General features: G+C 54.5%; 1 protein-coding gene across 1 annotated transcript in view; it reads right to left on the reverse strand.

Moving 5' to 3' along the window:
• The window catches only part of PEBP4 (phosphatidylethanolamine binding protein 4), a 211,838-nt gene that overhangs the window by 4,952 nt on the left and 194,900 nt on the right, over window positions 1-11,986 (reverse strand). The window contains exons 4-5 of the mRNA XM_008063571.1: window positions 9,678-9,723; window positions 7,346-7,459 (exon numbers count right to left, since the gene is read on the reverse strand). Of these exons, the coding sequence (XP_008061762.1) occupies window positions 7,346-7,459; window positions 9,678-9,723 (160 nt within the window). The remainder of the gene's footprint in view (window positions 1-7,345; window positions 7,460-9,677; window positions 9,724-11,986) is intronic.

Consider the following 11,986-nt stretch of genomic DNA (forward strand, 5'->3'; position numbering starts at 1 on the left):
CCTCTTGTCTTGGCCTCCCAAAGTGCTGGAATTATAGGCTTGAGCCACTGCGCCTGGCCAGCAGGCCCACTCTTAAGACTTCCCAAGAGTGCAGGACAGCGATTCCTGGGTGGCACTGCTCTAACCAAGACACATTTCCTACCTGACTTGTCACTTGGTCCTCAGTGGGTCCTGAAGTGTTTTCCTGTCAGCTTGGGAAGTGGGAGTAGAGAAGCTGAGGAAGGAAGGTGCCTCCAGTTCCTTTCTCCTGGGGGGCCCCTTCAGGTGGGCTTGAGAACAAGGGGCCGGGTGCTAAGCCCTTGAGGTCAACCTTCTCTGAGCTCTGAGGGACAGACTCTGAGCAGCCCTGGCCCCTGATATGGGTGACTGCATCTATCCTAGGTGACCACCCTCTTCCCTGGCCTCGACCTCCTCTCGCCTTAGGCAGGGGCCCTACTGGTTCTTGTAGAGGGATAGTGGCCCTGAAGAAAAAAAAATTCAACTCTGGTCTAATAACCGCCCCACGGAGAGCCCAGCTCAGGTCTGTAATTTGTCTGGTTCGTCGTGGGGCTGGCTGCATTGATAGAAGCGCTGATACCTTTCTGCCGAGATTAATGATGTCCTGGCGGTGGTAGGCGGGAGGCCTGAGCCTTTCATTTTTTGTGCCATTAAATGACATCCAGAGGCTTCCACTCAGGAGCTGAAAAGCCCTCGTTCCATCACATCCAATTACTCCTGGAGGATATTTGCTGAGTGGCCGATCCTGCTGGCTTGAGAGGCTTTGGGGCGTGGGGACCACTTTGAGTTTGGTGAGAGTGAGAGGGAGAGATGCCAGAGGAGTTCCTGGGTGGTGAGAAGTTAGTCCTGTCTCTTCTGGAGAAGAGAACCCAGGAGGACTGAAGATGGAAGCATGGCTCTAATTATCCAGCGAGTGTATCACCCAGGCCTTCTTCCTCTATCCCACAGCTGGGGGTGGGGTGGGGAAGGAGATGGAGAGAAGGGGAGACTCTAAGCTGCCAATGAAGCTTCCAGTTACCAGTCCCGATATTCAGCAGTGGCGACGGTTGGTGGGTGTTTGGGGTGGAAACTGGGGCCGATCTGCAGTTTCTCCGTGACCTGTTCAATATCGCTTTGAATGGTGGATGTTTGGCCTGACTGAGGTGTACTTCCTGAAGAGGTCTGCCTGGGGCCTTCAGAGATTTAGGCGGTTCCTAGCGTGGGTGTCTGTCTGAGAGATGCCCAGGATGGCCCCAGCTGGGTGGCTGCCAGGCCTCCAGCTCCACCCGCTGGGCCAGGTGGGTGGGGCCCTGTGGAGGCAGAAGAGAGCCTCTCGACACAAGCCCACACAGTGATCAGGGGCTGGGCCCTGGGGGATTCTGGGGCTGGGCCAGGTGAACCACCATGGGAGGTCACGGGGGTGGGCTGTGAGTGTTTGTTTCTGTCTGGTGTGCGTTGGTGTGGGGAGGCAGTCTGAGGGTGGCAGAGGCCATCTGAGGGTGGGGGCCGGTCTTCTGCAGTCCTCTGTCCATACCTCTTGACATCACATACTCCCTGACCCCCATCCAGACCTGGTGGGTTTTCTCGAGCTCCTTCAGCCTCTGCCCCTCTGTGCCAGGCCTCCGATCTTTGCAGCTACATGGGGTTCGGCTCCCTTTGTGCCCTTGGCCCCATAACGCCCTTGTCTCTCTCACCCACAAAGCCCTGCAGGCCTTCAGATGGCACAAGCAAGACGTAAACGCCACTGTGTGGCAAGTCCCTGCCTGTCTCTCCTCTCTGACCCCTGTGGGTGGGTAGCTCCACCTCGTAGCTGAGGAATTCAGGTGCCCAGGGAGTGGCTTATGGCTGTGTGGCCCAGAACCCTAGGACCCCTTCCCTGCTCTTCCCCTCCTGTTTAGCGACAAGCGAGCAAGCTTTCCCTCTGACGCCTTCTGAGGCTTCCCCGTGAGGTGATCAGAGCTTTTCTCCGTTGTTAGTTCCTGGAGCTGTGGCACTGTCCCGGGCTCAAGGCCTTAGGGCGGCTTCTGGAGCAAGCTGCGGCCTGTCCTCTTGTGGGGCAGGCAGGGGGTTTCCCTGGTTCATGACAGCTCTGGGAGAGGTGGCTGAAGTGTGGCATGGTGCAGACTACAGCTCCACCAGAGTCTAGGCTCGGTCACAGCCTTTGCCAGGGAAGGGGGTGTGTGGGTGGATTGCTTTGGGCAGCGGCGGACAGCAGGATGCAACTGCTCCCTGTCTGTCCCCATACCAGGGCCCAGGAGTCTGGTGGTATGGGCTAGGAGAGAGGCAATATGGGCGAGGTGGTAACAGGTGCAGATCCCTTCCTTGGAAGTCAGAAGAAAGTTGCCTGGTTAACTGCAGACCCCCTGGGTCAGTCATGCCACTCACTGTTCTGGGCTTTGCTTTCCTCATTTGCCCTGGGCAGGTGGTGTGGTGGGATGATGGCCTCTGTCCTGCCCACCTGACATGCTTGGTAAGGTGAAGGTTGGGAAGGGCGAGGGCAGGCCGGCGGGGAGGCTGGCAGAGAGGCAGCTCTGCCTGCCTGGGGTTGGGACTGGCAGGATGTGCATGCACAGACTGTCACTTGTGGGCACAGTGCTCAGAGGTGGCTGCCTTTTCAGGTGCTGAAGGAAGCTGATGTGTGTTTGTGGGGGTGTGAGAACGTGCAGATCCGTGTGTGTGAATGGCTTGTGGATGTGTATACGTGGGTGCGTCCCCTCACACAGAGACACGCATTGACCGAAAGCCCGCAGTGGGCTGGGACAGGGACAGGTGGGAAGAGGGAAAGGAGACAGATGAGCTCCTCTCTCAAGGAATGAGTCTCCTGGTGGAAGGAGGGACAACGTGAGTAAAAAACGATTTAGTAACACAAAAGAGAGAAAAACAGACATCTAGGAAGCACAACAAATGCTGTGTGAGTGGCTAAGACGACAGAGACAAGTGAGGAGGGGGTAGACCTGGCAGAGTGGAGACAGCACTGTGAGGTTGTTTTGGGGGGTGTGGTGGAGGTCAGGGGCCCGACTGGTGCGCAGAAGGTGGGCAAGCATTGCTGGTCTGGGGAGGAGAGAACGGGATCGGCCGCAGCGGGCAGGTGGGCGTGGATGGAGCTCAAGAGGCATCTGGCAGCGTGTGGTATGGAAGGGCGCGTGGCCCGAGGCACACATGAAATCTCCCTGCAAAGGCCTCTTCAGAGATGTCCCCTTCCTTGGCATTCGGTTCGTTCGTCGTGAATAACCAATGAGCCAAAAGGCCAGGTCCCGGGTTTTGGGCGTGGGGGCTGGGAGAGGGCGTTCACTTGGAATCAGAGAGTGGAAGCCCAGTGTGTCACAGACCTCAGATAATGCCTGCTGCAAATCTGGGAGGGCAAAGTGTGGCCTTTGGGGCCAATGCTGGTGACACTGGGTCAGCCCTTTTCAGAGGCACCCGTTTAGGCTCATTTGGCTTCGGGGATCTCCCCTGCCCCTCCTCCACTGGGGACGTGGATATGCTTGAGCTGTTTGATATCTCCCTGAACACTCTCTCTGGGTGCCGTCTACCCACAGAGCTACAGCAGTGAGAGCAGGGACACTGTTGCGTGGCTACTTCTGTTCTCATAGCATCCAGAATGGCGCCTTGCACACACTGTGCTCCTGGCGCCATCTTGGTGAGTCGTGCCAAGCATGGTGGGGAAAAGGGCCAGAGAGGATGGAGCTGTGCCAAGGCAGGAGTGGGGGGCATGACAGGGTTTCATCAGCTAGACACTGGGTAGCTCCAAGACCCTCCAGGGCCCTTGCTGTGGCCTGGCGGCCTAACATCCGACAGGAGGCCTCCACCTGGGGCTCGCCGGGTGATTAAGCCTCATTAGCTGCTCCCTGCATTGGTCTGGCAAGTCTTGGAGGTGAGGAGAGGTTGGTAACCTGGGAGCAAATCAAATCCCCCAGAATCAAGGGAAAGGATGTCTCTTGGCCAAGGTCATACGATGAGAGTTGTCCTGGGGTCATGGTACAAAGAGGAATCCTGGGGAAGCTTTTAGCCCCCTTGGCTTCGAACAATGCCACCATCCTCACCACAGTCATAGCATCTGAAGCTCCCTTCTCACCCTAAGCCTATCATTCACCACTCATAAGGAGGGGAGCTGACAGGACTGGGTTCGGTCACCCATTTGCCATAAATGTCCCTCTACCTGACCCTTGGAGGCTGAACCTTCCCCTCCAATCTCTAGAAGCTGTTCTTGCCTGTTACCCTAGGGGGACATGGCAGCTGGTTACACCATATCCCCCCAGGACACGCCCCTCCCTCCACGGATCACTTCCCATGGGGAGAAAACTAGACCAAGGCAAGTCCTAGGGCCTGTGTTTGCTGGCAGGGCCCCATGCCCTGGTCTCCTGAGTGCTGGTCCAGCCCGGGGCCTCATGAGTCCCTAGGCCTGTCCAGGTGCTTCAGAGAGTGCCAGGCCCTTGGTGTTTTGACATTGTGCAAGGGCCTGCCGTTTCTGCTTTTGCAATTGCCCCGGGTACACCCATGCCAGGCTGGGCCTTTGCTGCCTCACATCTCAGTGCCTCTGGTGGCCTCCTGTCCTCTCACTCTGGCTGGTTCTGCCTAACGCTCCAGCTTAGTCATCTCCAGAGAGTGACTTTTGTGGTTACTTCTCTGGTGAATAATCTCTGATGGTTCCTCATGGTCGAGCCTCAAAACCACTCCTCTGCGGAGCTTTCCAGAACCTTCACAACCTTCTTTTGTCTTCTCCTTTCCTCCTCGTTTTCTCACTTGAAAAAATAAAAATCTGTGCATCTATGGCTTCCCTCCACTCAAGGATTCAAATCTCCTCCTTCTCTAGGCCCTAGCCATGCCCCAATCTTCACAATGTGGCCTCAGGCCCACAGAGATTTGTAATCATCTAGAGTCAATTTGTCTTTTTGTGGATAAAGAAACTGAGGCCCAGTGATTGACCCCAAAGTCAAATCACTAGCTAGAGAATGGAAGTCAAGGTTGCCTCACCCTGCAATGAAACACCTTTGCACACTCCCTGGCTGAAGAGGGTGTGCCATTCCTGGAGGGAAGAGGACGCTAGGAAGGAAGGAGCTCCCTGAGTCCCAGGACAGCTCCAGTTGTCCACACGGTCAAAAATCACACAATTAAGTGCTTAATTATATGCCGCTCTGCATCATTAGCTAATCGTTTCCAAAGTAGACTGCAAGCCCCTTGAGGGCAGGGAAAATTCCTAGTGCCCTCAAATTGTGTCCTCTCTGAAGTTCCCAGCATAGTTCTGGGCACATGGAAGGCAGCTCATGGTGAGACCATTTTCATCTGGGATCATCATTTTCTCACCTTCATTTCCAGCAGCAAACAAAACAGCACAGGATCCAGAGGGACTCTGCCCAGATGCAAGTCCAGTTTCAAAGTTCTCCATGGAAGAGAGCTGGGTTGTGGGGGGACGAGGAGGGAAATGCACGAGACCCAAAGGGACACACAGTGGGTTTCAGGACTGATTGGTTTCCAGTTTCCTGCCTCGCCATCAGTGTCTTGGGTGGGCAGGTCAGGACTTTGCTGGTCACTATGTTTTCGGGAGGACATGCTGCGGTCAATTCTAAGGAGCCCTGGGATACAGAGTTGGGAGTTCTTTGTTGTATATGGCTCCCTTCCTCCCTTGCCCCTGTCTCTATTCCTGGCATCATTTGATGCTCTGTCCTTCCCCTCCATCCTGCCCTCAGAAAGCACGTGACCTATTGAAAGGCTCCCCCCAGGGCGTGGACGTTGAGACCCTGAAGTCTCATAGACTTCGCTTTATGAGAATCCCATGGGTGGGAGAATGTCACAGGCTGAGGTTCTGACTTTATTTTTTTTTTCCCTTTTCTGAGTCTGGGTCTCAATCTGTCACCCAAGCTGGAGTGCAGTGGCCTGGGTGCAGCCTCGACCTCCAGGGCTCAGGCAATTCTGCTGCTCCAGCTTCCCGAGTAGCTGGGACGACAGATGTGAGCCACCATGCCTGCCTAATTTTTTGATTTTTAGTAAAGATAAGGTCTTGCTATGTTGCCCAGGCTGGTCTTAAACTCCTGGGCTCAAGCGATCCTTTCGTCTTGGTCTCCCAAAGTGCTGGGATTACAGGCATGAGCCACCAGGCCCAGCCTAGGTCCTGATATTTTTAGTGAGATTGGTACCCAGGCATTGGAGGAGTTTTTCTTGGCCTAGGCAAGATACATTTCTTGTTTCCTTCTCTTTGCATGTCAACTTAAAAGTGTGTCTTTGGCAAAGCCGTCTACACAGATTTATAGATTGGCAGGGTGCTGAGGGCACCTGGGGAGGGTTCACCGGTGGAAAGTTTGCACCAACTCCACTCCCAGGGCAGCCTGCAGCCTCTGTGATTGGCAGCCACTGCTCGGCACACATCTGAAGGGCTCCATCGCTCAACCAGTGCCTTTCTGGGCTCCACGTTCCTCACCTTTAGGGCCTCGGGCGTCAGGGTTGTAACAATGCCTGTGCTGGCTTCCCAGTGGGTGGATGTTTGGTCAGGGTCACTGGGTGAGAGGAAATGGCTGATGACACCCACCCTCCCACTCACTTTCCCGCCAGCCTGGGGGATGTGCTCTTCACACTCTCAGATTGACATTTGTGCGTTCTGCATTATCTTCCATTCTCTAAAATTGGGAGGGGGGCATGATAGAGTGCACAGGGCTGACTTTATTCTCCTTTTCCTGAAGAGAAATCTAAGGCTCAGATGGGGGGGGTGAGGGGCATGGCTCATACAGGGTCACAAGAGCCTGCTGCATGTTGCGGTGGCCAAGTATCCATGATTCTTCCTACTCCCTGGCCCTGGCAGAAGGAGGATGGAAGCCAAACAGGCTGGTTTAGCCATCAGGAGGCTATGGGGAGAGTGTCCACTCCAGAGGCCAAGGAAGGCTATTCAGAGAACCCAGTGGAGGGGGTGTGACTGGGGAAGTCTTTGCCCCACCACTGAGATGGCACAGGCAGACCCAGCAATTAGCGACCAATGAAGGTAGACCGGCAGGGTGGCATTCCAGGGCCCTCTTGCCCAGATCAGACTCAATTACAGGGTACAATTATCTGCCAAGGTGTTCTGGGGTATCTGCCTGCACATGTCATGCAAGGTTTCGGGGGTGTTTTTCTCCCTGACACCAGTCACTCCTTTGGGACCCTGCCTTATATACCAACCAGCCCAGTCAGAGCTTTACTTCTTAGGGGAGACGACATCTGATGTCAACATCTTTTTTAGGGTACTCATTCCAGTTTGCTCCCAAGAAGCACCATCCTTTGACTCTGGTCTCCAAGGCTCATAGGTGGAGGTTGGAGTCCTGGCTTCCCCATGAATGCATAAAGCATTGGTTTCACCCCAGAATTCACTCTGGCTATGGCTGGAAGAATGAGAAGGCCTTACGTCGATAAGGGCTTTCCTGGGGACGCAGAGTGATGTTCCTTCTTTCCTGAAGATAGAGGAAAAACTGGTAGCGATGGAAGCCGGTCTGTGGTGGTGGGGTGGGAGCACCGTATTCTGTGGGGAAAAGGAGGAGAGTGGTGGGCACCACATCCCACACTACCCAGGGCAGAGCACCGTGTCTTCCCATGGTCCCTGCTGACCTCCCTGAGGTCCCAGATGGGGGCTCACTCAGTGCAAACCACTAGGATTTATATTTGGTGAGATCTCACCTTCAGAATCTTCATTAAGAAGTACCTATATCTGGGGGGTGAGGGTGGGGGAGAAGGTGGTCCAAGAGGAAACACCCTGGGCTGGCTTGAAGGACTTGGGTGCTGGAGTGGTTCCCAAACCTTTCTGGGCTGGGTGTTGGTACTGTCCTGTTTTTGCTTTAGTCTATACTGATGGATTTCCTGTCTCAAGAGAAACCCATCTTCCTCTGCGAGTGTACTTGGCAGCGAATTTTTATTTATTTTTTCGGCATTTCCTTATGAACTCAATCCCCAAAGAAGCCAATTTCTTGGCTGTGTCTGGAGGATCTGGAAGTGGTTACGGGGGTGGGTGGGACTTGGTTCAAAGGTTTGATCGTGGGAGCCGTAGGAGCTGGGCGCTTGGGGCACTGGGGGGATGGCCCATCTCTAGCCCCTTCTCTCTCCCTCCAGAAGGCTGGTCTTTTTCGGGGAGAAAAGTGGGGCGGGGACATCCCTCATCCTTTCCCCGAGTCTATGCAGGGAACTGGGGCTCTGCTAGCCCTGCCGGGGTCTTTCAAGGTGGGCCTCCTTCCTGGAGTGCTTTGCCCCTTTCCTCTGCCCTTCCTTCTCTCCATCTCCCTTTCCAAGGAGGAAAGCCAGGCTGGAGCCAAGAACCTTCCTGGGGTGGGTGGGAAGGAGCGTTTGCACTGAGGATGTTGGTGGGAGTGGGAATTGGTACTTTATGACCATCTCCCCCTCCCTCCCTCTCCTGATCATTAAACAAAAGCACAACTTGCTGCCCTGAGCCGTTGGAAGAGTCCCTCATTGTGCACTTCCGGCCACTGAGGCCTCCAACGTGCCAACAGCTAGGGGAATTCCGGACTATTCATCTTTCCTTGCATTTTTGGATTGCAGACCAGATGTGTGTGTGTGTGTGTGTGTGTGTGTGTGTGTGTGTGTGTGTGTGTGTGTGTGTGCGCTCATGCATGCATGCACGTGTATACTAAGAGTGAGAACAGAGAGGGATATGCCGAGAGCCGTGTGGATTGGCATCTACACTTGGGACAGGTGTGTGCATGGGAGAGCAGGCGTACGAACACTCCAGGCTGTTTTGGAGGGTTTCTGTTGGTGTGCGTGTAAATGTGGGTAAAGCACTGCCAGGGCTGGGAGAGACTTCTGAGCACACGTGGGTGCCAGAGAGTCTCCTCGTGGGTATGGGTATGAAGGGCAGATGGGACCGGCCAGCTTTTGGTGAAGCTGGGGGGCGTGGGGGTTGCCGAGTGGGCTTGAGGGTGGGCATATTCCACGCTGCCAAAGACTGGTGACCTCGGCTCTGCATGGACACGTCTGCAGTGAGGACTCACTGGTTCTGTGCGATTGGCAATTTATCCTCAGGGGAGATGGAGACTGACCCCTCTCACTAGGGCTTTCCTGAAGAACCCCCCTTTGAAACCTTCAAGGGTAGAGATATGAGGGTGAAGAGGAAGGGAGGGGGTTTCACACATGCTGAGCCACTGCTGTGGGGCAGGCCCTGGGCTCTGTGCCTTCACTGACGACCGCTCCTTTGTCCTCCCACTTTCCGAATGAGGAAATTGAGGCTCTGAGAGGTTAAGCCAGGCTTATAATACGATGTGGTGCTGGGACTGCAAGCCAGGCCTCTCTGGTGCCCGGGCCTATGCCTCTTCACCAGGCAGTGAGTTGCGGCTTGATGCCGAGTCCTTTGCAGGAGGCCGGCTCACCACTCAAACGTTCTCGAAGTTGGATGGAGGATATATATATTCTCAGGGCTGGGATCCAAGAGAGGGCTGCTGAGGGAAGGATGGGGGTGGAAGGAGGTTGTGAAGACTCTCCAGTGAGACATACCCTGTGCTGTGATGCTGGCTCCATCCCTTACTAGCTGTGTGACATGGCACATGGGCCTCAGTCTTATTCTCTTTAGAATGGGGACACTGATGGCAGTGACCTTAAAAAGGCAGTCATGGAGAGATGAAGTCGGAGGACACTCTGGGTCCGGTGTTTGTACAGTGTGAAGCCGCAGTATGAAATTGTACTGTTTGACGCTTGCAACTGTCATCATGGCCCTGGCAATGGAGAGTCTCACTCACCTGTTAACACCGAGCCCTCAATATTCCCATTCCTCATGGTACTACCCTGAAATAAACAAGCAGGACTGTGGGTTACTTCTGGGGCACACGATAGTCCAAGTGGGTTTTGTTGTTTCTCTCTCTGAGGGAAGAGGATGGAAGAAGAGGAGGATGAACCACTGCTTCTGGGAGACCAGGCTGTGGGGTTTGGGAATGGGGACCTTAGGGGACAGAGGACAGTCACAGGGATGGATCACCTGACCTTGGAGGAGTCTTGATAGGACCTTGATCACCGTGGGTGCCCTGAGACTGGGCACAGGATATAACCTGCAGGGTCTGGTCAGATCTAAGGGAGGTGCTGTCGGTTCTCTGGGGCTTGCTAATCAGCCCATCCTCTCAGGAGAGAGGACTCAACTCTGGGGCCCTTAGAATATTAGGCCAATGGCCGTCTAAGCAACCAGGATGGAAGGGAAGGCAGGAGGAGGCTGGACTGCCTGATTCTGCAGCAATTTCTTCCCAGCCCCCAGCTGACTCAGCCCACAACCCTGGGGCAGTTTCTTTGGCTACTGGGTAGCCTCAGTTTCCCTCCTCCTTGCCTTCCCTCACTCCTCCCCTCTACTCAGTGTCTGTGGGATAATGAGGTGACCCTGGAGGCGGGCACTAATTACTGTTTGTGCAGGACTGGGAGATGCTCAGATGAAAGGGACTGGAGCTGGGCCCCTGGGTCTGTGCCATGGCTCGGAGCCCTGGGCCATGCCAGGGAGCCCCACGGCCCCTAGGTGTGGGGTTTTATAGCCTTAATGAAGGTGATTAGCGTGGCTCTTAATTGAGTCTGCCAACACCTAACTGTGCCCTGGCCACCTTTCTACCAAGCCTCACCGAGGTGCTCATGGGGGTGGTGGAAAGATAGGGGAAGAGATGGGAGGCTCCGTTTGAGGGTGGGGGTAAAGGAAAGTGAGAGCCAATCCCTGGCTTGTGGTTTACTTTTTTTTGTTTGTTTTCTGTTTTTAGAGACAGGGTCTCACTCTGTTGCCCAGGCTGGAGTGCAGTTGCATGATCATGGCTCACTGCAGCCTCAAACTCCTGGGCTCAAGCGATTCTTCTGCCTCAGCCTGTTGAGTTGCAGGACTATAGGCACATGCTACTATATCTGGCTATTAAAAAAAATTTTTTTAAAGAGAAACAGGGTCTGGTCTTGCTATATTGTGCAGGCTGGTCTCAAATGCCTGACTTCAAGCTATCCTTCTGCCTCAGCCTTTTCAACACTTTTTTTTTTAAAGACAGGATCTCACTTCGTCACCCAGGTTGGAGTGCAGTGGTGTGATCATAGCTCACTGTAACCTCAAACATCTGGCCTCAAATGATCCTCCTGCCTCAACCTCCTGAATTGCCGGGACCACAGGCGTCTACCACCATACCCAGATAATATTTTTGTAGTGGCATACTTTTTACAGAACTAAAGCCCCATTCGCCCAGTACAGACCCACCTGATCTCCTCTCCTTTGGGCTGAAGTTTGTCTACTACTGTTCTCACTTTGGGCTTCATTGCCAGATTTCTCTCTCACCAGGAGGGTTCTTTTTTTTTTTGGAGTCTCACTCTGTCGCCCAGGCTGGAGTGCAGTAGCATGATCACAGCTCACCACAGCCTCAACCTCCTGGATTCAGGTGATCCTTCTGCCTCAGCCTCCTGAGTAGCTGGGGGACGACAGGCATGCGCTACCATACCTGGCTAATTTTTTTTATTTTTTGTAGAAACGAAGTCTCCCTGTGCTGCCCACACTGGTCTAGAACTCCTGGCCTCAAGCGATCTTCCCGCCTGGGCCTCCCAAAGTGCTGGGATTACAGGCTGAGCCACCGAGCCCGGCTCCCAGGAGGGTTCTTTAGGTCCAGGTCCACTTTGGTTGGGAGAAGTGGGAGGAGATGGTGGAAGGACAGACCCTCTCCCACAAGCCCCTTGCACTTTGTCTTCTTCACCCAATGCAGGTGAGATCTCTTTCCTTTATCATCCTTCCACTCTGCCTAACCCCCTTCTTTTCTGCTCAGGAGCATCTGGGCAGCCTCTAAATCCAGTTGCACCCACACTGCTGTGTACTTCAGCCTTGCCTCTCTCTCAGCTCTGTACCCTGACTGCCCCCATTTTGGGGCCCTGCATTATTCAGGCCCAGGTGTGGCCAGGGCCTGAAGGCTGGGGCCTGGGATAAGGCTAATGGGTCAGAAGACCCTCCCCTCGATGCCTTCTCTTCTAGGAGAGGCATTAAGAACCCAGCCGAGCCTGGCTCGGTGGCTCAGCCTGTAATCCCACACCTTGGGAGGCTGAGGTGAGTGGATTG

The sequence above is a fragment of the Carlito syrichta genome, unplaced genomic scaffold (assembly GCF_000164805.1).
Source record: "Carlito syrichta isolate Samal-C Ts95f unplaced genomic scaffold, Tarsius_syrichta-2.0.1 Scaffold306946, whole genome shotgun sequence".
Lineage (NCBI taxonomy): Eukaryota > Metazoa > Chordata > Mammalia > Primates > Tarsiidae > Carlito > Carlito syrichta.